We start from the raw sequence: 26,061 nt of genomic DNA, 5'->3' as shown, positions 1-26,061 counted from the left end.
ATTCAATGCTCTGGTTTCATACTTTTACTCTTAGGCTATTGACATTCAAAAAGGTAATTGAAAGTGCACATGGAAGGTTGCTATCTCTGTGAATTATCATCCATATGATCATTTTTGTGTTTTTGACAACAGCAGCCTATTGTTAACTCTATTTAACAATAGAGTTAAATTGCTATTGAGAATAAAAATCAGGTGTAAGGGCTGGAGAGATGGCTCAGTGGTTAAGAGGTCCTGAGTTCAGTTCCCAGCAACCACATGGTGGCTCACAATCATCTGTACTGGGATCTGATGCCCTCAGGTGTACATGTAGATAGAGCACTCATATGCGTAAAATAAGTAAGTCCTTTAAAAAATCAAGTGTAAATGAAAAGGAACGCAGTTCCCTGGTTGGACCAGTTGAAGATGCCTTTTCTCTGCTGTATCAGCTGCTGGGAGGCACTGCTACTAAAATAGACGTGGACAAAGCAAAGAGAGTTCTGCTTGTACCTATGGCTCACACATGCTATGCAAATGCTCAACCACCTAGTCATGCCCCAACCCAAGTCAGGTTGTGTGTGTGTGCGCGTGCGTGTCTGCCTGCCTGTCTATCTGTCTGTCTGTGTGCATGTAGAGATGCAGATATTCTATCATGGAGGTCAGAGGACAACCTTGGGTGATGTCTGTCCTTGGACATCTTTGTTTTTCCTGTCTTATTAGCCCAGAACTTTGTAAAAAAAAAAAAGCCAGGGTAGCTGGCCCGCTGTTTCCAGGGACCCCCTGTCTTTGCCTCTCATCTTACTATGGCTAGGATTATGGGTATACCCTACTGCACCCGGCTTTCTACAGGAGTTCTGGGGATCCGAACTCAGCTCGTCACACTTGTCAGGCAAGCACTTTGCCGACTGAGCCATCTCTCCAGGCCTGTCTTTATTCTTTCATTTGACAAACCATCACTGAAAACACATGGCAAATGTAATTTGTGAAAACAAACATGTAGTAGATATAAACAGTTTATGTCTGTGACACAAACACTCGAGATTTATTTATTTTTTACTTTGTTGTGTTTGACCTAGCTTTTCTTTCCTTTTGAAGAATTTGTTGGTAACTTTGAACTGGCATACAGTATATTTAGGTGACATCCATCTTCCCCCTTAACAACTCCAGCACCTCACTCTACTTTGCCTTTCCTAGTTCATGGTGTCTTCTTCTTCTTCTTTTTCTTCTTCTTCTTCTTCTTTTTCTTCTTCTTCTTCTTCTTCTTCTTCTTCTTCTTCTTTTAAAGAATTAATTAGTTGATCTTGAGTTTTATAATCACTGAGTCCAATCAGTGCTGCCTATATGTCCATGGGTATAGGCCTGCCCACTGGAGCACTGCAACCAGCCTACAAGGGCCACATTGATGAAGAAAACTGACTCTCTCTCCCAGCAGCCACCACATGTCAACAGCTCCCTAGCTAGGGGTGCAGGCTCCTGGGCTCTGGCCACACTTGTGGGGAATACCAACTGCTTTAACACTGTACAAGACTTGCATAGGCATCTATGGCTGCTGGACCTTAGTTTTTAATGATAACTTTAAATACGCATATTTCACACAAATAAATTATCCTTTACCCATCAGATGGTAGGAGCCATCTGGAGTGTGGCCCAGCATACAGCTTACATAAAGGCCAGTCTATTTATTATCAAATTACTGGCTTTGGTTGGCAGGCTGCTATGTACCTTGCTTTGTGTGTGTGGCTAAGACCTTGGGGGGAACAAAATGGGTCCTTGGCCTTGAGACACCAAGAATGTATTCCCCAAGCAAGAGTCAGTTTGGTGGAAGCAGAAGGCAGTTTGCTCTGTGTGTGTGTGTGTGTGTGTGTGTGTGTGTGTGTGTGTAGATCACAGGTTTTCTAGGAAGGTTCAGAAGATAAAATTGGACCCACGTGTTGGCACTTTTGGAAGGATACAAGAGAAACATGTAATGACATAAAAGATGGTTAAATATAATAATATTTTGTTACTGATTAGAGTTTCCTTGAACAGTGGCTTCTTTAATAAACTTCCATGACCAGAAGCATTTGTTCAGGGGCTGCAGAGCCATGTAGAACACAGGATTCTGGGCTCGAGTAAAGGAACTAAACCTCTTTGCCTCCTTCTGATGGTTGCTGGCTTGAACTATCATCAAAACAAATGTAAATTTTGCTGCAAAAGACCAGATAGTAAATAATTTTGGTGTCGCAGCTCACCCTGTCTTTGCCTTTGCTGCTGGACTCTGCTGTCATTTGGCAAAGATGACCACATAGATGCACACGAAGGAGTGAGTGGGTGCAGATGTGTTGGGATAGACTGTATTTCTAAGAACAAGGCAGCAGGCAGATTTGGCACATGGGAGAGCTTGTCCATACTCGGCTTAAATGTTTAATCTTCACAAATGCAGAATCATTGTGTAGAAGAATCTGATTTGGAAAGCAGCACCCACGCTAACACCTTTCAGCAGAGTCAAGCAACAGACACTCACCTTAATAAAATCACCAAATATGATAGGCTTCTTCAAAAAGTACTCCAGGTCGATTGCAATTCCAAAGTGCTTGTCTGTTAAAACATAAAAGCAACTTTAGGATGGGGATCAACTTGAAGGGAATATTTTAATAAGTTCTGCAGAATAATATCTGTAGCTAATATGAAAACAGAGAGAGAGAGAGAGACCCATGTCAACAATATGCCATTTTAGTTGAGTGGATAATTTCACAGATTTGGTTAGCCTTTAAAACTTTTTTTTTCCCGGATTTTGGAAACAGGTTTTCTCTGTGTTAGCCTTGGCTGTCCTGGACTCGATTTGTAGATCAGGCTGGCCTCGAACTCACAGAGATCCACTTGTCTCTGCCTCCCGAGTGCTGGGATTAAAGCTGTGCGCCACCATGCCCAGCACTCTTTAAAACGTTTATTAAATAGTCAATATTGAATATTTATTAAATAGAAAGGAACATTTTAGAATTATTGTCATTTCTTTTTATCTATTTTTTAAAATTAGAAGCGTGCACACACACATATACACACACACACACATATATATATACATACAACATGGGTCTATACATACATATATACATACATACATATATATGGTTATATTGATTTTCTTCATGATGTGTAACATATGTATCACATAGATCTGCATATACATAAATAGTTATACCTAGATTCCCTATGATGCCATATATATATGACATACATATGCTGTGAGTCTACACACACACACACACACACACACACACACACACACACACACACGCACACACCTACATTACATCTACATTACATCTACATTCCCCCTGACCGAAGAAGGCATGTGACATTTGTCCTTCTGTTCACCCCTGGCCCTCTCTTGTTCCCTCCCACATTATTTCAACTGCTTCCTCCCTGACTTCCCTCTTCTGTCATATCACTCATCAGCATTATCTCTATCTCTTCCTTGTAGCAGAGGAAACATGTCATCCTGGCTTCTTATTAGAGTAAGTTTTATTCCTCTACTTTCCTGTACCTACTTCTAATTTCATAGTTGAATAAGACTATCAAAACTTGCTTTATTCTAGTAGCTCAGTTTTATAATATTTGTATGTATTTCAGCTATTAAAATTTTTACTTATGAATGCCTAAAATTCATAAGCTTGCTTTTATTTCCTATTTTATAGAAACCAAATTGCTTTTCTAATTTTTTTAAAATAAAAAAGATAAAGAAAGATATTTACTGGACATTTCTGTCAAAATGACGTGGAAATAGTGTTTGTCTTCACTATTGATCAGACGATCATGGAACACTCTTTGACACTCGTGGCAAAACAGCCGAAATATTTGCACTTCTTCCCTTATTGTTCCTGGGTCACACTGGAGAATACCTGTTTGTGTGTGTGGTTTTTTTTTAAGAAAATGGGAAGAAAGGAAAAATATGCACTTATGAAGTATCTCGTAACAGTTTAATAAAGTAGAAAACACTTAAGTCCAATTGGGATGGAGAGGGGTGGTTAGCTTCGGGATTGACTGTGAAGGGGAAGTTGTTTCTGGAGTGGGAGGTCACCAAGGCTCATGGCGACACCAGAGGAATTAATGGCAGTCCCCTGTAATGCAGGGATCGCCGTGGCCCGTGGTGGAGGGGTGAAGCAAGATTCTTTTTTATTCCTTCCTTGAGACAGGTTCTCAATATACAGCTCTGGATTTCCCAGAAGCCACTATGTAGACCAGACTGGCCTAGAACTCACAGAGATCCCACCTGCCTCCACCTCCCGAGTGTTGTGATTAAAGGCGTGCGTCACCAAGCCTGGCTAAGAGTCTACTTTCAATCAGCTAGTTCAAGAAGTCCAACTGGAGAGCTGAGTGAGGGCGTTGAGAAGAGGGGACGCTATACCTGGAACAGAGAATTGACTGAGGTTGAACAAAAAGTAGACTGAGGACGGAACCCAGACCGTAATTTTAAGATAGGGAGGAGGAGCAGCTATCCATGCCTATGGAGTGCGACAGCAGCCAGGGTGAGAGTAGGGAACATAGTAGGAGCACTTGCACCCAGGACTGCTGGGGCGGCACAGAGGGGTGGTGCCAAACACCCGGATCCGGACTGTGGGAAGCAGAGTGAGACCCAGTGTTAGCTATAAGCTTTGACTGACACACAGTAACGGTAGAATTGGAGGGATCGTGAAGAGAGGCCACTTTTTACAAGAATATATCTAGAAATGGAAAGGAATTATCTTTTTTTTTTTTTTCGAGACAGGGTTTCTCTGTGTAGCCTTGACTGTCTTAGACTCACTTTGTAGACCAGGCTGGCCTCAAACTCACAGTGATCCACCTGCCTCTGCCTCCCGAGTGCTGGGACTAAAGGCGTGCGCCACCACCGGCTGGCTAGGAATTATCTTTTAAAGGTAGGATGTATTATCAGATTTTCAAAATCTATGCTGGGAAGGATCTACCAGAAGAAGATACTATAAAAGCGGTGTAGGAATTATAAAAACCAAATCTCTGATGAGGCAGGTAGGGATGGAACTTTGTACCAGAGGCGGCGTACAGGGGCAGGGCAGTCCAGGGTAGGGAGATATGGGTTGTCTGGGAGACTGGGGAGATGAAGAATCTCTGGTCAGATTGTTTCTATTTTTCAACTTTCTATTTCTCACCCTCAGCTGGAAGTGAGATGTGGGATGGATGTTAGAGATCTGAGAAAGTCCTGGAGTTCAGCTTGAGGCAGGGGTGTGAGGGGACTTGAATAAAGTATGTTCTGTGTCTTAGCTACTTTCCTGTTGCTGTGATAGAATATCCTGTCAAAGGCAACTTAGAAGGAAGGAAGGGTTTGTTTTTCCTCACAGTTCCAGGTAATAATGCGTCTTTTCAGTGAGGTCTTATGAGCAGGAGCTTGGGGCAGCTATGCACAACATACCCACAGTCAGGCAGCAGGGACAGCAACGTGGAGAAATAGGACACGCTCAGGTCACTTCTTCCTTCTTACATAGCCTAGATCTCAAACACAGGGAATAGCGCCACCCACAGTGGGCAGCTCTTCCCACCTCAATTAACCAGGCCAAGAATGTCCCCTCTCCCAGGTGATTCTAGATCCCGTGCTGGGCGTGCCCAGTTGGGCATGGTTTCTGAGAGGGCGATGGAAATGCAGAACCAGGAATGAGGCCTCAGGACACTACCTTGCACACACTTGGATAAATCTCTCAGGTTAAAGACGTAGTGGGACTTGGCTGGGGTCGGCAGAAGGTCAATACTCATCCTGTTATAAATCTCAACTGCAGCTTCCACAATGTTCGGTGCAGTTTGCTTTACGGCTGGTGGGAAGTCAGCCAGGAAGCCATTCAAGATGGCCTAGAACCAGAAATGTAATGTGAGAGCCTTAGATTGCTTTTTAAAAAACAACAACAACAAATGTTTGTCTTTCAAATGCTCTAGTTTTGATATCTGCACAACTAGAAGAGGGCTAAATTCCAACACAAAAGCATCTGTGTGCCAAGCCTTTGTTCATTTCAGAACACGCCCTTTCTTGTGGTTTGTGGTTGTTTGGGTTGGCTGAGTGGAATTCATCGCTGGCCTGTGGCTTACGGTGAACTTCGCTTTTCCTGTCTCTGTGACTGTGTTCACTCAAGAACTCTGTTCCTGGGATCTCCTCCCTCTCTGTCAGTTTGAATCTTCCCCCAAGACCGCGGGTGGGCTGTGGTGGCATGCCCTCTCTGATTCATGCTCTGTCATCATTCTTTTCAGAATAATGTTTCACATCCATTGGACGCTCTGCTGAGCACTTCTAGGTTAAGGCAACAAGGTGTTTCTCATTTAAAAGACGAAGGAATGGCCCCTTTGGGAGGTTAGTACAAGTGGGAGGAAGATGGCTCATTGTTCATAATGGTGTCAGAGTCGATGAAGTCTGTCATCTGGAGCTGCCTGGAGTGTTGTGTGGTCTAAGGGGAGATCCAGACCTGGAGGCCATAAGTGTACAAAGAGGTACAGCCTAGGCAGTGGAAGATATCTGCCTTCTTTGGGAGTGAATGTCATGTTTAATCTTTCTGCATTCCTAAATAGTCTGCCTGTGAGACTACAAGTACAGAAATCAATAATGCAGACACCAGTCAGGGGCTGTCTGTGTGCCCATGGTCACGAGCTTTCTGCTTAGGAAAGGGATGAAAGGGATCCCTAGAAACCCAGGGGACTATTTTGACTATGAGATTCTTAGTACATGTTTTCCTTGGCCCATCTTGTTTGTGTTGGAATCCACACTCACCTGAAAGATCTGCTTCAGGCTGTGCTCCGAGGGCGTGGGGAGGCACAACATGCTGAAGTGTCGGATAAAGCGGGGTGTCACGGGGTTGCGGCCCCCTCCTGGAGGGGCACACGCTGATACAATTGTTACATCCTGTGTGGAGAGAAGGCCACCTGGGTTCACCCTGCAGAGGAAGAGGTAAGAACTGCCCTCCCTAATATCCGGACTCAGAAGCAACATTCTTCTGAGGACCTATCACGAGCCAGCACCACAACCCCATGATGGTATGAGGTCACTATAGCTACCCTTGTTTCATGATGGAAAAAAAAAGGCTTGGATGCTTAACTAAGTTGCTCAGTTGGCAGTGTCAGGGCTGTATTTTGAGAAGGCCACTCTAGGGGCTGGCAAGATGGCTCAGGGCTTAAGAACCTGCTCTGCTCTGGCTGGGGACTGTCGTTTGCTGTTGCAGAGTTTCATTCCCAGCACCCACATCACTCAAGTACCCGTAGTTTCAGGGGCTCAGACACCTTCTTCTGGACTCTGTAGGGCACATGCACTCTCTGGCTAGGCACATGATTAGAAATTAAAAAAAAATAAGTTTAAAAACAAACAGTAGAGACTAAGAGGCCACTCAGGCTGTCTGCATACCAGGAAGCAGACCTAGGGTGTCTAGAGATCAGTTAAATGTGTTAGTTTAACCTGACTAATATCTTTATGAGGTCCTGACTATTGGCTTCAGGAGTTGGACAGAGAGAGGGCCTGGCTCCAAATAATGACCATGGAAATGAAAAGGAAAAAGTGATCAGAGAAGTATGTACAATGGTTTGCCCATACATTCAAAAGAAAGTCTAGGGTTTTCTTTTAGCTTTTCTTTAGCTAACAATACCATTTGTTTTTCAGGGATGCTCGGAGAGCACTTAGTGCAATTTGTCTTTACTATGAATAAAATGACTTACCCCAGACACGTCCCCTCCCAGAACAGAAACAGAGGAGGCAGGCAGGGCAGGATCCCCACTCTCCCTCAGACTCCTAAGTCCTGCTGATGGTTTGTTGGTTGCACATGTACCACACTGAGGCTCTGACTCTTATCTTTTCTCCTTGTAGGGGCTGCAGATTTCCTACGCTTGCTTCCTCTCTAGTTCACTCCTCTCCCACAGCCAAGTAAATCTTTCTAGAATGCTTGCTTCAGAGACTCCCCATCACGAAGAGGATACACCCACAGTCTGTCACGTACCCTCAGCCCTCTGAGATGTGGGCTATGTTCCTTTTGCTGTTCCGAGTGACATTTGACAGGACCAGGGCATTCCAGACTCCTTGTTTACAAGGCATAAAGTGTTCACTCTTTTTGTTCTGTCTTTATACTCTGGGCTCCCAAACACCTGCTTCCCTCATACTTACCCCAATCTCAACTCTGAATCCTCTCTGTCTCTCCTAGTCATCCTTCGCTACAAATGTCTGTCTACTCTCCAAAACTGGGCTCTCTAGGAGGTAAGGACTGTCTCATTTGCTGCTCATCTCCTGAAGCAGCACAGCACAAATTCAATGCAGGTGGAATGAATTGAATTACAAATTAAAAAACCCAACCAACCAACCAACCAATCAACCAACCAACAAAACACCAAACCATGTTTTTCAGACTCAACTTACTCAGAAGTAATGTGTTGCAGTCCTGATTTGTGGTAAAAAAAAAAAAATGGATTGCTTTTGGAGACAGGGAATTTGGAGAGATGATTAATGTAAAATGATATCTTTAGGGTGACCTCCTAATACAATACAAATGGTACCTCTATAAGCAATTAGGACACAGAAGGAAGCCAATTGCTGTGGTTTGAGTATACTTTGCCTCCTCTATAACTCATGGTGGACTTTAATACCTGTTATGAGGCACCTAGAGGAAAGAAGCTTACTCCAACCATGATGTTTTGAGATGTTAACTTTTGGAAGTGATTAGGGCTGGATAAGGTCATCAGAGTGGCACTTCCACTATTGAGTTATTGGTGGTCTCATGAGAGCAGGGACAGAGATAAGAAGGTACATGCTCCTCGTATTTCTCCACCTGATGGCTTGCTGTTGTGTAGCATTTTCCCCCTGTTTCTTAAGATGTTGTAAAAGGAAGCTTGGTCATATCGGGATATAAACAGCCTACAAGTTCCAGGAAGTCCAAGAAACTTAATAGATTCACAAGGTCTCTTTATCCCCAAGATTATACAGGTAGTAAGGACTGCTGAGGAGAGCAGATCTCTGAACACTCTAACTGCCTGCAAGTTGTGCAACAAACTCCAGATCCAGCTTTCATGAGTTGTCCCCCATGCTGGTGGGGGTGGAGGTGGGGAGCTTTGGTGAGACATCTGCTCCTCTTTTTTTTTCTCTTTCTGAGACAGGGTTTCACTCTGTGATCTTGGTTGGCCTAAAACTCATGTGTAGATCATGCTGGCCTTGAATGTATAGAGATCTGTACATTTCTGCCTCCTAAATGCTAGGATTGAAGACGTGCACCACTATATCCAGCCCTGCAGCTGCCCTAGAGTCACGTACGTTCCTGTAACTAACCCTTTACTCACACCTATAACTCATTGGTTCATCAGCTTGGATTTTGGTGATATCGTTGCTTTGGTCTGCCATTGGCTACCTATCTGGGTTGAAGAGACATTTGTCCACATCTCTCCAGTGTCATCTACTACTTGCATGGTCCCAGTGGTGAAGCAGGAAGGCTGTCACCACATGTGGCCTCTTGCCCTTGGACCAAAACCACAGTTAGCAATAAATATCTTTATGACTTACTCATCTGGTGTAACTGAGATTAGCAATCAGACTAACAAACCCATGCAAAAGGTCAGGGATAAGTGGAACATATACAGATTAAGGAGGGAAATCCTAGAGGAGTGGATTCTGCTCACGCCTTGATCTTTAACTTGTCACCTTCAGAATCACAAGAAAAGAGGTTAAGCTACCCAGATTGTAGTATTTTTGTTAAAGTAGCCCAGAAAAATAGCATTCCATATTTGGACACACCAATAAATGTAAAATATAAAAATTAACCTGTATTTCTTTCCAAAAGAGTTTGCTTCTATCATAGAATCCACCAAAGTCTTGATACTGCCGAAGCAATTCGATTGGCGGCTGGGAGCCGTAGCGATCCAGCCGGGGCATGTTCAGATCGTCAACAAAAATCACAACTCGCTTGTTTCCTGGTGCTCCTGGGACAAGAGAAAGGAGTTTTGAAAGAAGCACCATTTGTCCTTAGAAAATTTAAGGACATTTTGCTGTTGTTGTTGTGATGGTGGTGGTTTAAAAATGATTTGTCCTCACAAAAATTCACGCTGAAGCTTGGTCCTTGGTGTAATGGCGTTGGGAGGTGGTGAGACCACTGAGGCATTTGGGGTCATGTGGGATTTGCCCATCCACCCTCTGCCAGGAGACATAGACCTGACCGATGCATTCATGTTGTCACGCCACACTTCCTCTCAGAAGCTCCCCAGTGATGTCAGGACCTTTCCTGATCTCATCCTCATCCTCTACCCTCACCAGAAGTGTGGCCTGAGTGCCTGGGCATGAGGGAGGAAGGGAATTATCTTTCCAATGAAGGAAGTACACGGATACCAAAGGTTTCAACTCATGAATATCACACCTCATCACCCCAACATGGAAAGCAGGCTTTGATATTTGAAACCATCCCAATCCCATCAATGGGAAACCCCAGACAGTAGGAAGGAAGCTCAGAAGGTGAGTTCCCTCTGTCTGGTATGCAGGTTTGAGAAAACAGCTACAGTCCTGTGGCTGGGATGAGTGATATGTGATGATTCCAATGCAACTAAAGCTACTTAAGAGCTTCAAGCCATATTCAGCCCCAGAGAAGCCATATGTAGCAAGACCAGAGTAGGGAAGAGACCTAAGAGAATAATTCATAAAAATTTGGAGCTCGTTACAAAAAACCAGACTGACGTCTGCTGCCCTGTGTCTAGCCACGCAAGGAAAAGGGAACCTTGAGAGGCAGTGAGGCAGTTAGGCAGTTGGTAACCCCACTGTTGGTACATGGAGGCCAGTGCATTATCAAAATGTGGAAGGCATCTGCGCCCAAGCTCTGTCAGGTACCATTCAGAGGGCCACAGGCTCTGCTAACTGAAGGCCAACACTGAAAGGGAGAGCTTGTATTGCTGGAGGGTGGAAATGAATGGAGGCTGAGACCTTGAGATCTCCCTCAGACAGCTTTCCGGTGAGGAGGCAGAAACCTGGCCAGTGAACTGCTCTTTTATGAATGCTCACAAGAGTTTGCTCCTGCATGCCTGCCTGCCTCCCAGAGAACATGGGTTGTAATCCAGCCCCAGAGGGGCATGGGCCACACAAAGGGACAATATAAATGTCAGTGAGGAACAAAGCATTAGTCAACTCCTTCTTCTCCTGCCCCTGAGCATCAGGACCTCCACAGGAAGAAAGGGTTAGTAAGATCACCCCACGCGGGGGAGACCTGGTGGCACTCAGAGGAAGGACAGCAGGTTACCAAGAAGAGACTTGATACCCTATGAGCATATACAGGGGGAGGTAATCCCCCTCAGGAACAGTCATGGGGAGGGGAATAAGGGGAAAATGGGAGGGAGGGAAGAATGGGAGGATACAAGGGATGGGATAACCATTGAGATGTAATAAGAATAAATTAATAATAATAAAAAAAGATCACCCCACGCTACGGTCATGTCAGTACCTGGAGCTGAAAATCTGACTGACAACAGAGATGAGGGCTGGCTTACAATAGGCATGGGGCTGATGTTTTACATTAGTTAGGACATAGAATACCTGAAGGTGCCAGGAAAAATATGCTTTAAAAAAAACCTACAAGTCACTCACTAACTAGCTAATAAGGGAAAGAGGAGATGCTATATCTTGCCTGAAAACACTGACTGACAACAAACCTAGGCTCATGCTATGGAACCCAGAAACTCCATGTACCAGATATGAAGATGTTTGTTGATTTTTAGGGAAATGGAAATCTATTGGGGTTTGAGGGCCTTGAGTGGGAAGAAGGGAAGCCATGGGGTGTCAGAGGCTGCAGACGATAGTTAGTCTTCACTTGGAGCTACCTCGGGGAGACACTTCCGGGTGTGTCTGTGAGTGTGTTTCCAGAGAGGCTTAGCTTAGAAGAAAAGATTAACCTTGAATGTGGCTGGCACCATCCCATGGACTGGGACCCCAGACTGAAGAAAAATGAAAAATAAAAAGCGGAGAAAGCAAGTCAAGCATCAGCATTCATCCCTCTGATTCTTGACCACAAATGCCGTGTGACCACCTGCTTGGGCCTGAAGCTGTGTTTTCCCACAATGATCAACCGTCTCCCTTAAACTGGGAGCCAGAACAAGTTCCTCTCCCTTTAAGTTGCTTTTGTCAGTTTTTTTTTTTTGGGTCACAGCTATGAGAAGAGTAGCTGACACAGTGTGGGAGAAACAAACAACTTGCACTCCACAGTGAGGTATCTAGATGAGAAACATGCCCGTTGGCAGGACTGGGGCTGAGGCACGGCCCTCAGCATGACCCCTAGGCCCTGGAAGAGGTCAGTGCTTCCCGCGGAGGACCAGGCTGCTCATCACAGGAGTGAGCTGGCGCAAAGCTCCTCAGCTTGCTTTCTTTGTATGCAACTTATTGGCCGAATGAAATCATTTCTGCAGAACAAAACTTCGCTGATGATTCTTACCTAGAATGTTTTTTCTTTTTCGTTCTAGTTTTGACTCAATGATCTCTTGTGTCCTTGCAGATGAAGTTTGGGCAGAAAAATTTAGATAAACAGGGACATAGCCAGCTGATTCTTGAATTCTATTCAGCAATCCTCTTGCAATAACAGACTTTGAATAGAAAAGAATACGTTAATTGATTTCATATTTAATATGGTACTTTTCCAGTGCCTATACTGGCCACAGGCCAGGACGATGAGTGAGAAACAGTATAGAAAAAGGAAGGCTGGATCTAGGTGAGGCTGGTATTGTTTCGCTATGGACATTGATTTCAGTTACATTTATCAGAACCAAAGAAATATTCGAGTCAGATCTAATTAAGAAAAAAGTCTCAGTGTCACACCAAAATTCGTGTTACCATCCAGTCCAATTTGATAATGGAGGTAGGCCCACATTTCTTTGTTTTTTTGAAATATTTTAAAATTTACATTTTTGTGTGTGTGTGTGTGTGTGTGTGTTTGTGTAAGCACGCATATGTGGGGGTGGCTGTGTATCATGGTGCACATGGGTGGAGGTCAGAGGACAAGTTGTAGGAACTGGTTCTGTCCTTTCACCTGTGGGTCCTGGAGACTGAACTCAGCTTGGCAGCAAGCTCCTTTGCTTGCTGAGCCATCTTGCTGGCCCACATTTCTGAGAAATAATATGGAAAGTAAACAATGAATCCTGCTTTGTGTAGACTCCTTTATTTTGTTCTCCAGTTCCTCCCAGAATTGAAGTGACACCAAGTCGTGGCTGTGTCAGTTAAATAGGAAACAGGGCAGAATGATTGTCAGCAAGAGTCCTTGGGGAACACAACTGCCCTGGGCAGTTTCTACCCAGATGACGTGTAGCAACTGCAGAAGTACATAAACACCCCTAAACTCAAGCCTGGTCTACAACAGCCACCCGAGGATACATTCAGAAATAATCAGCATGGATTCTGCGCAGTTAAACTCTTCCTGAAAAAGTGATACAACCAATAAAAAACAAACCTCCTCTGGGAAATCATGTGTTACTTCTGATCCGAGGACCCTAACTCCACGGTGCCCTCAGTGTGACAGCCCTTCTTAGCTGGTGAGGGATTCCTACCTTGCCAACCCCAGTTGTTCCGGTAAACAACACCGAATGTCTGACCGCCAGCAGCTTTTCCATTAGATAGCCATAGCGCACCGTGTCTGTTGTAGGGACCAGCATCTCAAAGAACGGGATGTCCCTGCTGTACTTGAAGGTCGGTATGATTCGCTCCCAGGGGTCCAGGCGTTTGGTGTCGAAGTCTATATGAATGCTCCACAAATCTCCAGAACTAGGAAGCTGAAGGATAAAATCAAATGTCAAGGGACAACACTGACCCCCGGAAACAGATACACTCGCATAAAAACAAAGGAAGTGAGAGAACAGGAATGGAGTTGAACTCCATTTGTCTCTTTAACAAGACTATGCTCAAATATCAGAGGCTAACTGTTTACTTCTAAAATTTAACTGCAGTGGAGATGCATTCATTTGTGTGTGTGTGCATACATTCATGCGTGCAGGTGCCTGCTCTGAGTGAGTGCAGAGGCCGGGGGCACACTGGGCGTCCTCTATCATTCAGGGGGATACTGGGCATCCTCCTCTATCATTGGGGGGACACTGGGCATCGTACTCTACCATTGGGGTACACTGGGCATCCTCCTCTATCATTGGGGGACACTGGGCATCCTCCTCTATCATTGGGGGGACACTGGGCATCCTCCTCTATCATTCAGGGGCACACTGGGTGTCCTCCTCTATCATTGGGGGGACACTGGGCATCCTCCTCTATCATTGGGGTACACTGGGCATCCTCCTCTATCATTGGGGGACACTGGGCATCCTCCTCTATCATTGGGGGACACTGGGCATCCTCCTCTACCATTGGGGGACACTGGGCATCCTCCTCTATCATTGGGGGACACTGGGCATCCTCCTCTATCATTGGGGTACACTGGGTGTCCTCCTCTATCATTCAGGGGCACACTGGGTGTCCTCCTCTATCATTGGGGGGACACTGGGCGTCCTCCTCTATCATTGGGGTACACTGGGCATCCTCCTCTATCATTGGGGTACACTGGGTGTCCTCCTCTATCATTCAGGGGCACACTGGGTGTCCTCCTCTATCATTCAGGGGTACACTGGGCGTCCTCCTCTATCATTGGGGGACACTGGGCATCCTCCTCTATCATTGGGGGACACTGGGCATCCTCCTCTATCATTGGGGCACACTGGGCATCCTCCTCTATCATTGGGGGACACTGGGCATCCTCCTCTATCATTGGGGGACACTGGGCATCCTCCTCTATCATTGGGGCACACTGGGCATCCTCCTCTATCATTGGGGGGACACTGGGCGTCCTCCTCTATCATTGGGGGTACACTGGGCATCCTCCTCTATCATTGGGGGACACTGGGCATCCTCCTCTATCATTGGGGGACACTGGGCATCCTCCTCTATCATTGGGGGGACACTGGGCGTCCTCCTCTATCATTGGGGTACACTGGGCATCCTCCTCTATCATTGGGGTACACTGGGTGTCCTCCTCTATCATTCAGGGGCACACTGGGTGTCCTCCTCTATCATTCAGGGGTACACTGGGCGTCCTCCTCTATCATTGGGGGACACTGGGCATCCTCCTCTATCATTGGGGGACACTGGGCATCCTCCTCTATCATTGGGGCACACTGGGCATCCTCCTCTATCATTGGGGCACACTGGGCATCCTCCTCTATCATTGGGGGACACTGGGCATCCTCCTCTATCATTGGGGGACACTGGGTATCCTCCTCTATCATTGGGGTACACTGGGCGTCCTCCTCTATCATTGGGGTACACTGGGCGTCCTCCTCTATCATTCAGGGGCACACTGGGTGTCCTCCTCTATCATTGGGGTACACTGGGCATCCTCCTCTATCATTGGGGTACACTGGGCGTCCTCCTCTATCATTCAGGGGCACACTGGGTGTCCTCCTCTATCATTGGGGTACACTGGGCGTCCTCCTCTATCATTGGGGTACACTGGGCGTCCGGCTCTATCATTCAGGGGCACACTGGGTATCCTCCTCTATTATTGGGGGGACACTGGGCATCCTCCTCTATCAATCTCTTATTCATTTGAGATGAGGTCTTGCTGAGCCTGGAGCTAGGTTGGTGGCTAGCAAATGCCAGAGGTCTTCCTGTCTTCAGCTGACAGAGTGAGAATGGGATGTACTTCCTTATGTATCTATTTTATCTATTTTTATTTAGGTGTGTGTGCCTAATTGTCTGTATGCGCGCAGCCCAAGTCCCTTGGAGCCTGGGACCTTGAAGTCTGACACGTGCAGAAAGAACTTAGTCCCTGGCAGGGCAGGCACTGTGCCGAGACTGCAGCCCATGCTGCTGGCTGGGAAACTCCGAGAGAAGACCCCTGGCAACCCCTGCTCAGCACTATACTCCTTAAGCTGTTCTTATTTAAGATACACGCACCTGCTTTCTCACCTTCAGGAGACCATGCAGGGCACAGGAGCTTCCAGTTAGGAAGAATAGCAACAGGAGGTTCGAAAACTTAAACTTCACTTGTCTTTTATTTTCTGAATCTTCATGTTTTCTTACTTTTTTTCCTTCCTTCCATGTTAGTTAGTTCCTCCCTCCCTCCCTTCCTCCCACCCGCCCTCCTTCTTTTGTCCTCCCCCCCCTCTTCCAGGCAAGCATCCTACCTCTGAGTTCTATTCCCAGCCTGGTATAGATTTCTTGATTATTTTGCTTTACTTTTTATTTTGATCAATTGGATTTTGCCTTTCCCTTTTTTCTTTATGATTTCCCCTTTTACCTAGTCATACGCTCTGTAGCTCTCATAACCCTCATGCTCCATCTGTCTTCACAACATCCTAACACCTGTTTTTCCTGTACCTCACTGAAGGCATGAAGTTGAACTGCAGCATTGCTTGTTACTGCACTTTAGTGTCAGGTCTGTCGTCAAGCCATCATCCCTGCTACTGTTACCTGCTTCTCTCTAAATAGTAGCCAGGTTTATAGGTCAAAGTGATGACTGGGAATGAAAAAGACCACATAAAATCAAACCAACCAGGGACTGGGAAGACAGCTCAGCAGGCAAGAGCACTGGCTGCTTTTGTAGAAGATCCAGGTTCAGTTTCCTGCACCCACATGGTGGCTCACAATGACCTGTAACTCCAGTTCCAGGGGATCCAATTCCCCCCCGTTGGCCTCTGTGAGCGCTATACACATGTGGTGGGCATACATATTTCCAGGCAAAACACTCATACACATAAAATTAAAAAATACAACTTTAAAATAAAGCAAAAGGTGGTAAGAAAAAAAAAAGAGATTCTTCTAACCCAACAGATCTGTAAATTACAGATCAGAAACACTAAGATAAGAAATCGCTAAGACGTATCGTGCAGAAGGCAAAGATTATGGAGTAACTTAAATGTCATGAAAACAATTCTTTGTTTGCTAGAGGTGGAACATCCAGAAAGATGAAGAAGGTCACTATCTGTAAGTTTTAGGTCAGCCTGGTCTATACAGTGAGTTCCAAGCCAGGGCTACATAGTGAGACCCTACCTTAAAAAAAAAAGAAAGAAAAGAAAAACAATTCCACATGCTACATTTTAAAAAATTAAACAATTTCAAGGAGGATTTGGACAGCATGGGTGAAGCAAGAAAATTAGTTCAGGTCCTAGATTAAAATCACCATGATGGGAAAGGAAAGTAGCAAAATGGACGAGCAACTTGCTTGACAACATGTGAAAAAAAGCTTACTAAGGAAACGGAGTCAGGAAAAGAACCCAGCAGAAATGTCGGAAATGGAAGAGTCAGTCAATCAAACAAGCACACATAGACCAAGAGATTTACAAACAGTCAGTGCTGACTGTGTTGCACTGCATTGGGAGCTCTAAGTACCCTAGAGAGGAGTTAGCGTATGCTGGAGGAAGTGTGTCCCATTTGATAGAAGGGACTTACTTGAGCATCTGCAGGCTTTGGAATCTTTGGGGGAGTACTGGAATCAGTTTCTCCAAGGACAACTGTATGCACATGTCAATTTTCATACAAAACATCCACTCATTAGTATGTTGAAAACCCACCAGTACTGGCATTTCTAGTTTCAGCCCATTAACACAAGGTACATTTGAATGTTTTTTTCTCCATCTTTACAAATGCCTCTGTGGTGGTGAGGAATCTAGTCACTGAAGCACATTTGGTTGTATGGCAAGTAGCAAAGACTCCAGTATTAGGATGTCTAAAATGTAATTCTGGATCAATACTGATCAACAGTTAGGACTCAGTATTCATCCACAGTACAGAGTACACAGACCGTTTGTCATATTAATGTCAAATGCCTTGGAAAGCATGCTGAAAATTTTCTTGTTTGTTTGTTTGTTCGTTTTTATGTTTAATGGAGTACTCTTGCAGTGGCCAAAAGAGAGGAAGAGCTTTTTCAAACCCTCACAATGAATAGGACTAAAGCTCTTAAAGTTGCTGTTTATCTTGCTCACGTATTTCTATTTAAAATTAAATACAGCTACATTTTTCTGGAGTGTTTGTTTAATCACACCATTATTACTGCTCTATTTACAAAACATAAAGGTCTCAGAGTTTTATTCTTGAATTTTAAGGATTTGAGGTGATGATGCCACCTCCACTTGGTCCTTACCCTGGCATCAGGATTATCATCAAATTGCGTTCTAATAAATGTATCAAATGAATCCCAGTAATTTTCAGTTAAGTTTCCACCCAAAGACCACAAGTAGCAGAACACAAAAGTCTGGCACAGCACAGTGTTCAGCTTCATTTGCTCCTGTAAGAATAAAGAAAAAAGTGTAAATATCTTACCTTCTGATAGAAGGCAAACCCTAAACTGTAAAGTTTGGGACTTTGTCTTATTTAGACTCACGTATTTAACTGGCATGGAGAATATGTTCTTTGGTGATCCACAAAGCGGTTCTTCCTTATTGACGTGACAGGAAATGATGAAAAATGAATGAGAGGCACACCCCAAGGCTGACTGCCCACGGTGCTCTGTAATGTACTCCATACCTGCTTGAACGCCTTTGAGCAGAATGGGCATGCGCTGGCCTGGAGTACGCTGCACACCACAGTGGTATTGGAGGTTGAGTAGAGGACTGAATCAGAGCCTCCCACGTACCTCTGTGAGCCTAACGCAGCCACTAGTCCCATGAACATTACATTAAAAATCAATTGGTCAAATTTTGGAGTTTTTATTGGCCAAGAATCTCATAGAACAATAGTATTTTTGTAGCTTTATACTAAGAAGGCTTCATGCATATACTAAGATGGCTCAGTGGGTAAAAGCCCTTAAGCATGACAAGCTGAGCCTGGTCCCTGAGCCCTTGGTGGGAAGAGAACCAATTCTCTCTGATCTTCACACATGTGCCATGGCACAGACGTAGGCACGCACGCACACACACACGCACGCACACAGAAATAAAAAACAAAATGAAACTTCCTACCATTGACAAGATACCTCCATCTTTGCCAAGAAGCAAAGACTCCAACAGGCAGCAGAGTGTGGTCACTTTGCTGATGTCCACCTGTGGGATGGCTTGGCTGCACTTTTTGTTTATAAAGTGTAACCCTTCTTCAACATAACGATTGAAAAGATTCAACAAATATTCCTTGGTTTCATCATTCAGCTGAAAATGAAACAAATAAATGTTTTAAAATTCTTACTGAAGATAAAGCATATGATTAAATTTAAATTTAGAAAGATGTTGTTTAAAGTCCATATATGTAGTGTGTTAAATAGCCTTTATATGAAAGGATTTCAGCATCATAGCATCACACATGAAACACAGTCTCCACGGAGGCCCATGGCTCAGCAGGGATGCACAGAGGATATACCAGGCAGTGGAGAATGCACTGTACCTCTTGGTTTGGTAAAGAGGTTTCACTTTATAGTTAGCTCTTAAAGTACACAGCATTGTTTGCTGGCAGTCTTTCACAGATGACAGCAATAAAAGGAGTAAGCAGAGAAGACAACATTTCAACATCTCAGCAAGACGGAAGGGACTTAAAAGTGAGCTCAACCCTTATTACTTAGCTCTGTGTTGTGAGTTCAAGCTAATGTGACAGGGCAATCAAACCAAAAGTGTGCAGATTGGAACAGGAGAAGTAGGGGTAGGAGAGGTGGATCAGGGAGAAGGACACACACTACTTTTGTGGATGACAAGAGTTTGGTTCTAGTGTGTCAGAAGGCTCACAACTAACTGCCTATAACTGAGGCTCCATGGCATCTGATGTCCCCTTCTGGCCTCACATGCACATGCCTGCATATACATGTACATATATGTATGTACAAATATATGTTGTATATACACACGTAAACACACACGCACGCACACACACATCAAAAACTGAAACCACCTCTAACACTTAGACTTAAAAAATAAAATATTTTGTAAAAAAGAAAACATAAATGTAAAACTGTCTTTATTCAAAGATGGCAGTATTTTGTACATAAAAAAATCTCCCCAAACTAGCAAAATAAGACTAAAACTAAGTACTAAGAATCAATTACATAGAAAAGTTTTAGGTCACTGTGGGTCACAGGCTAATCCATGATATAAGGAAGACAATTATTTTCTTATATACTAGGTTGAACAATTGGGATTTACATTTAAAACACACGATTGCATTACGTTAGCAACAAGAATCAATTATTATAAATCAACCAAAACATATACTAGATCTCTAGGAGAAGACAGATAATGTCCTGATGAAGAAAACCAAAGATGTAAATAATGACCTATACCACGTTCACAGATGCAAGGAGTAAAAAAGGTTAAAGAGGTCAGCTCCACTAAATTTCATCCACAAATTAACTCCAGAAAATCTCAAAGTTCCAGAGAGTTATTCTGTAGATAATATCAAACTGATTCTAAGGCTTGTATGAAAAGGCAACAAAATGCTGAAGAACAGCAAATCTGGAGGGTTGATGGCATCTGCGGTGGCCTGAATATCCACAATAGACTCATATGTTTAAATACTTGGTTCCCAGTTGGAGGAACTGATGAGGAGGCATGGCCTGTAGGGGGCGGTGTGTCCCTGGGACGGGCTCTGAGGTTTCAGAAGGCCACACCATCCCCATTGCCTCTCTCCTTCTCTGCCTCAGGCCTATGGATTGCAATATGAGCTCTCAACTACTGCTCAGTGCCATGCCTGCTTGCCCACTGCCATGCTCCACACCATGATGGTCATGAGTTCACACTTTGAAACTGTAAGAAGGTGCCCAGTAAATCATCTCTTTTATAAGTTGCCTTGGTTGTGGTGTCTCTTCACAGTAAAGAAAGGTAACTAAGACACCATCCCACTTCAAGATCTGGGGCAAAATAAAGATAATTTGAATATATGTTAAAAAATATATCTATACACACATATGTATGTACAAATATATATGTATACACACATATTTCATAGACTGAGGCAGGAGAATTATAAGTTAAAGGAAATACATGATAAGATCCTGTCTCCAAGCAAAGCCCCCAGTGAGACAGATCAGAGAGTTCAGAATAGACCTATGCAATTACAACCAACATTTCCTGAACAAAAGAACAAATGTTAAAGCTAGACTTGGTAGTTCACACCTATAATCCCAGCCCTTGGGAGGTGGTGGAGGTGGGAGGATCAGATGTTCAATGCCCTCCTCAGCTACATAGTAAGTTTAAGGGCAGCCTGTGGTACATAAGACTCCATGCTACATGAGATCCTGTCGCAAAGACACATCATCATCACCATCATCATCATCGTCGTCGTCGTCATCTTGTATGTTTATATGCATCTCCTTCTTTATATTAGGGAAAATTTCTTCTATGATTTTGTTGAAGATATTTTCTGGGCCTTGGAGTCGGGTGTCTTTCTGCGATGCCTATTATTCTCAGGTTCCGTCTTTTCATGGTGTCCTTGATTTCTTGGATATTTTGTGTCAAGAATTTTTCAGATTTAGCATTGTCTTTGATGGTTGCTTTGAGTTCTACAATTGTATCTTCTAGTCCCAAGATTCATTCCTCCATTTCCCGGTGTCTGTTAGAGAAGCTCACTTCTGTGCTGTTTACTTTCTTCTCTAAGGTCTCTCGTTCCTGTTTTTCTTCTGTCTGTGCTTTTATCACTGTTTCCATTTTCATCTTCAGGTCTTGAACTGTTTTATTGATTTCCTTCATCTGGTTGTTTGTATTTTCCTGAAAAAATTTCCAGTGCCTCACTATAGGCCTCTTTTATGTCTTCCACCTGTTTGGCTGCATCTTCCTGCATTTGATTGTGGATTTTATTCATTTCCTCCATTATCATCTTCATTACTAAGGATTTGAGGTCATTTTCTTATATTTCTATTGTGTTTGAGTTCTCAGGGTTGCTTTCTTTGGGATAGTTTGGATCTGGAGATGCCAAGTTGTTTTGTTTTTTGTTGTTTGTGTTCTTACACTGTCCTTTAGTTATTTTGCCTTCTTTGATGTTGGGTGGTAGCTTCTGGTGTCCTTCACTGGTCGTTGAGAGTGGATAGTTGGTGAGTGATTATAGCTCACGTGCCCTTGCCTGTGGGGATCAGGGAGTTCTTCCCTGGAATTGGCAGGTGACTGGTTTCTGCTTCAGGAGACTTTGCTCTACACCTTAAGCACCTGACTTGGTCAGCAGAGGTAGGCTTCTGACTGATTCCATTCACGCTACTGAGGGGATTCAGACTAGCTGTGTTGGGGGCTGCTGTTTAATTTTCTTTCCTGACCCCTGGAGGCAATCCAGCCTCTCCCAAGCATGTGGGAGACACCGACGCACCTTGGGGTGTCTTGGGGCACCTTGCGGGGCCAGGTTTTAACTGCCCAATTGTCCAGGCCCAGACCACTGAGGCTCGCAGTCAGGTTCCTGCCCAGACCAGTCTAGATAGCTGACCTGTCTAGGTTGTGTACCTTTGGCGGTTCAGTCCCACTGATCTGTGGCCACAATTCAGACCCCCTTCCAGACCCTCAGGGAAGTCTAGTTTCTCCTGTTGGGCCGTGGCACTGTCCTGGCTGGGTTCTATCAGCCAAATTTTGCAGGCTTGGTCCGCTGAGGCTGGCTGCCTGGCTCCGCCCAGACCACGCATGCTGTTGCTGGGCACCGTGGGCTTTGCCGGGGCCTCCAGGCCTCCCTGTGGACTGGGGTGGGGCAGGTGGGAATGTCTGAGGACAGATTTACTTGTTGCCCTGAGACTTCCCCAGGCCAGGAGCTCTGGTGTTCCACCGCTGCATACACTGTGCCTGGGCTATAGACGCCGGCTGCAGACTGCAGGTGGGTTCCCTTCTAAAGCCTGGAGTGTTCTCCAGTTCTTGCCGTCTGTGGCTCCCAATCTGGTCCCTGGCCTCCATGCAGTAGCAGATCAGATACAGTGTGCGATAGGCGCCACCATTTTTGAACTCTCCCAAAGGCCCTTTTTCAAAATTATAGCTCTTAGTGCAGATTAATTTCACATATCACTAGGCCCAATGGTGACATTGTTGTATATGCATCTATTGTATCTCTTTACCTAACACTCTCCCATTGTCCTGCTCTTTCCTAGGAGTTCCTCTACTGCCTTTGGAGTTTTAAAAACGTTGTTACAAAATTTAAAAGTAAAGCAAAACAAAAAAAAAACATCATGAACCCACATGAATAGAGATACTGACCTTAGACCCTTTACAAATATGAACTCAAAATGAGTCATTGTTATTGGAGGAAGGTCCAACTGTGTTTTCAAATGGTGGTTTCAGTGCCCTGACGTGGGCATTGTTATGAATGTTGAATTATCTCCATGTGATAATAAAGAATGATCCCCAAATGATCTCCATGTGATAATAAAGAATGATCCCCAATTATCCCTGATTGGCTAAATAAAGATGCCGAAGCCTAAGACTGGGCAGAAGAGAGGGAGGCGGAGTTTGAGGTGCCAGGGCTTGGGCTTGAGGGAGGAAGAGGATGGATGAGATGACAGAAAAACAGGAGAAGATGTAACAGGTGGATAGGAAGCCGGAGAGAGAGGAGTCACCATGAGGCAAGACGGAGATGAACACATCGCTGTAAAGGACGGACTGATGGAGAAGAAGCCACCGAGAACCATCAGATTAGTAGGTGATTGCCTTTTATGTGGGGTTGAAAGGTACTAGGATTAGAGCAGTTCAGCAGTAGAGTATGCCCAGCATGGTGCCTGCAGCTCAATAATAAATCAGAGTCTTTGTGTGTCAATCATTGGGGAACTAGCTGGGGGAACTAGCTGGTTAAAGAAGACCATTGCCTTAATAGTTTCATGTATTAATTAATTAATATAGAAAGAATTATTCATCTATCTACATTGGCTTCAATGTAAAACATAAAACTTATGGAAAATAAGAGAGACTGAGATGATTTTGGCATTGAAAATGGGTTTCTAGGTGCAACATTAATACCATAGTATGTGAAAAAAATCTGATGTTAGGCCTCATTACGATTAGAAGCTTTTGGGGCCTGGGGAGAAGGCTCAGCAGTTAAGAGCACTAGCTGCTCCTGGAGGGGACCTAAGCTCCATTCCCAGAGCCTACAAGATGGCTCACAGCCACCCATAACTCCAGTTCCAGAGGATCTGACAACCTCTTGTGCCCTCCGTGGGCATCAGCCATGCACATGCTACACAGACACGCGTGCAGACAAAACACACTCATAATATAAATAAACCTTAAAAATATGCTCTGTAAACATAGGAGGACAGAAACTGTATGATTATATTGTCCAAAAAGATATCAGAATACTGCTAAGGGAATAAAAAGCCATAGCTGGGCATGGAGAGATGGCTCAGAGGTTAAGAGCACTGTCTGCTCTTCCAGAGGTTCCTGAGTTCAATTCCCAGCAACCACATGATGGCTCACAACCATCTATAATGAGATCTGGTGCCCTCTTCTGGCCTGCAGGTGTACATGCAGACAGAGCACTATATACATAATAAATAAATAAATCTTTAAAAAAAGATTAAAAAAAAAAAAGAGAAGCCATTGCCTAGGAGAAAACAGTTCCAAAAGACATAATTTGATAAAAAGATTTGTATAGAAATGTACAAAGACCTCTGTTCACCCTGCCCCTTTAGGGCTGCATATAGTCCAGTCTAGGCTAGCCTTGAACTTGATATGCAACTGAGGCTGGTCTATTCTTCATATCAACCATAAAAACAACCAATCTCAGTAAAGTAACAGGCAAAACTATTCCTTAATACATTCTTTAGCAAAGATGACACACAGACACCAACAAGCACACAAAAGCATGCTTGAGTATCTGCAGATTGAAACAAGAGCCTGCCATACCCACACGCTAAGGTGTATGAGTCCCAGAGCACCAAGAGAAAATATGCCAAATGACAGTAAGTGTTTAAGCAACAGCAATTCTCCTGTGTTGTGGATACAAGATGGCTCAGCCAATGGGCAAGACAATCTGGAGATTTCTTCCAAAGCCAAGTATACGAATCTGATCTAGAAACGATGCTTCTATGTGTATACTCAAACTAATAAAAATTTTAGGGAAAACCTGCATACTAGTGCCTGTCACAGTTTTATTGATAACTTTTTTTAAACCCCAGGCATCCAAAATGGAGGTGAATGGATAAACAAACTGTGCTATGTCCATACAATGAAATATTATTACTCAGTGTTAAAAAGAAATGAGATGGGAGCTGGAGAGATTGCTCAGTGGTTAAGAGCACTGGCTGCTGTTCAAGAGGTCCCAGGTTCAATTCCTGGCACCCATGTGGCTGCTCACAACTGTCTGTAATTCCACTTACAGGGGGACCAAAACACACACACACACACACACACACACACACACACACACACACACACACGTTGATGTTAAATTTTAAAAAAAGAAATGAGATATCAAACCAAGAAAGATACGATGTGCCTTAAATGCACATTGCTAAATTAAAAAAAAAAAGCTAGTTCCAAAATGTTATATAGTATGATCCCAATGGTGGCTTCTGGGAAAGGTGGGACTCTAAGGGTGGGAAGACATCATTGAGTACTGTGCTGAGGGGTGGAAGCACGGGTAGACAGAGTACTGAGGAGCTTCAGGACAGGGAAGGGAAGCACTATAACGGTGGATACATGACTTTATGTGCTTAAAACCCCATGTAATGCACAATGCAGAGCGAACCCTGCTGCAGGCCACATACTCCAGTTAATAACCATGGATCGATACTGGGGCACTGTCTATAACCAGCTGATCACATCACCTTGTACCTCTGAGGTCATAGTGTGTCCTGCACCTATGATCAGGGAAGGGGGTAAACAGGGTTTCCTTCTGCCTCTCAGAGGTGTTAGTGGCTCCTGAACCCTAAAATCCCATCAGTGTCTCAAGTTAAATATTCTTTCTATTGGGCTTTCCTCTGATCACCCACCAGGCTGTCTTGCAAAGTCTTGGTCGCTGGCTCAACCTGTTCTGTGAATTTATGGGGGGTGGGGGGGGACGTGAGGCTGGAGGTAGTACTTCATCTTGGTCCTTAAGAGGAGTCAGTTTGCAGAGATGCTGAGTAGAGAGAGCAGGAGGCAGAGCGCCAGGCAGCTGGCAGGCGGGGTAATGTACAACAGGCTGAGGACCCAGGGATTTGTAGGGAGAGAGGCAAGCTAACATGATGGAATTCCTCTAATCACACACACTGCTAAAGGGACTCACAT

At 44.4% G+C, this 26,061-nt stretch overlaps 1 protein-coding gene across 3 annotated transcripts in view; it reads right to left on the bottom strand.

Moving 5' to 3' along the window:
* The window catches only part of DNAH6 (dynein axonemal heavy chain 6), a 211,276-nt gene that overhangs the window by 99,034 nt on the left and 86,181 nt on the right, over positions 1 to 26,061 (bottom strand). For all 3 annotated transcript variants that reach the window (XM_084766547.1, XM_084766548.1, XM_084766549.1), the window contains exons 37-45: positions 18,877 to 19,059; positions 18,060 to 18,203; positions 13,486 to 13,707; positions 12,381 to 12,528; positions 9,737 to 9,894; positions 6,719 to 6,850; positions 5,640 to 5,811; positions 3,711 to 3,857; positions 2,480 to 2,553 (exon numbers count right to left, since the gene is read on the bottom strand). In XM_084766547.1, the coding sequence (XP_084622673.1) occupies positions 2,480 to 2,553; positions 3,711 to 3,857; positions 5,640 to 5,811; positions 6,719 to 6,850; positions 9,737 to 9,894; positions 12,381 to 12,528; positions 13,486 to 13,707; positions 18,060 to 18,203; positions 18,877 to 19,059 (1,380 nt within the window). The remainder of the gene's footprint in view (positions 1 to 2,479; positions 2,554 to 3,710; positions 3,858 to 5,639; positions 5,812 to 6,718; positions 6,851 to 9,736; positions 9,895 to 12,380; positions 12,529 to 13,485; positions 13,708 to 18,059; positions 18,204 to 18,876; positions 19,060 to 26,061) is intronic.

The sequence above is a fragment of the Acomys minous genome, assembly GCF_964271855.1.
Source record: "Acomys minous genome assembly, chromosome: 17".
NCBI lineage: Eukaryota > Metazoa > Chordata > Mammalia > Rodentia > Muridae > Acomys > Acomys minous.
This window is presented reverse-complemented; position numbering and strand designations above follow the sequence as displayed.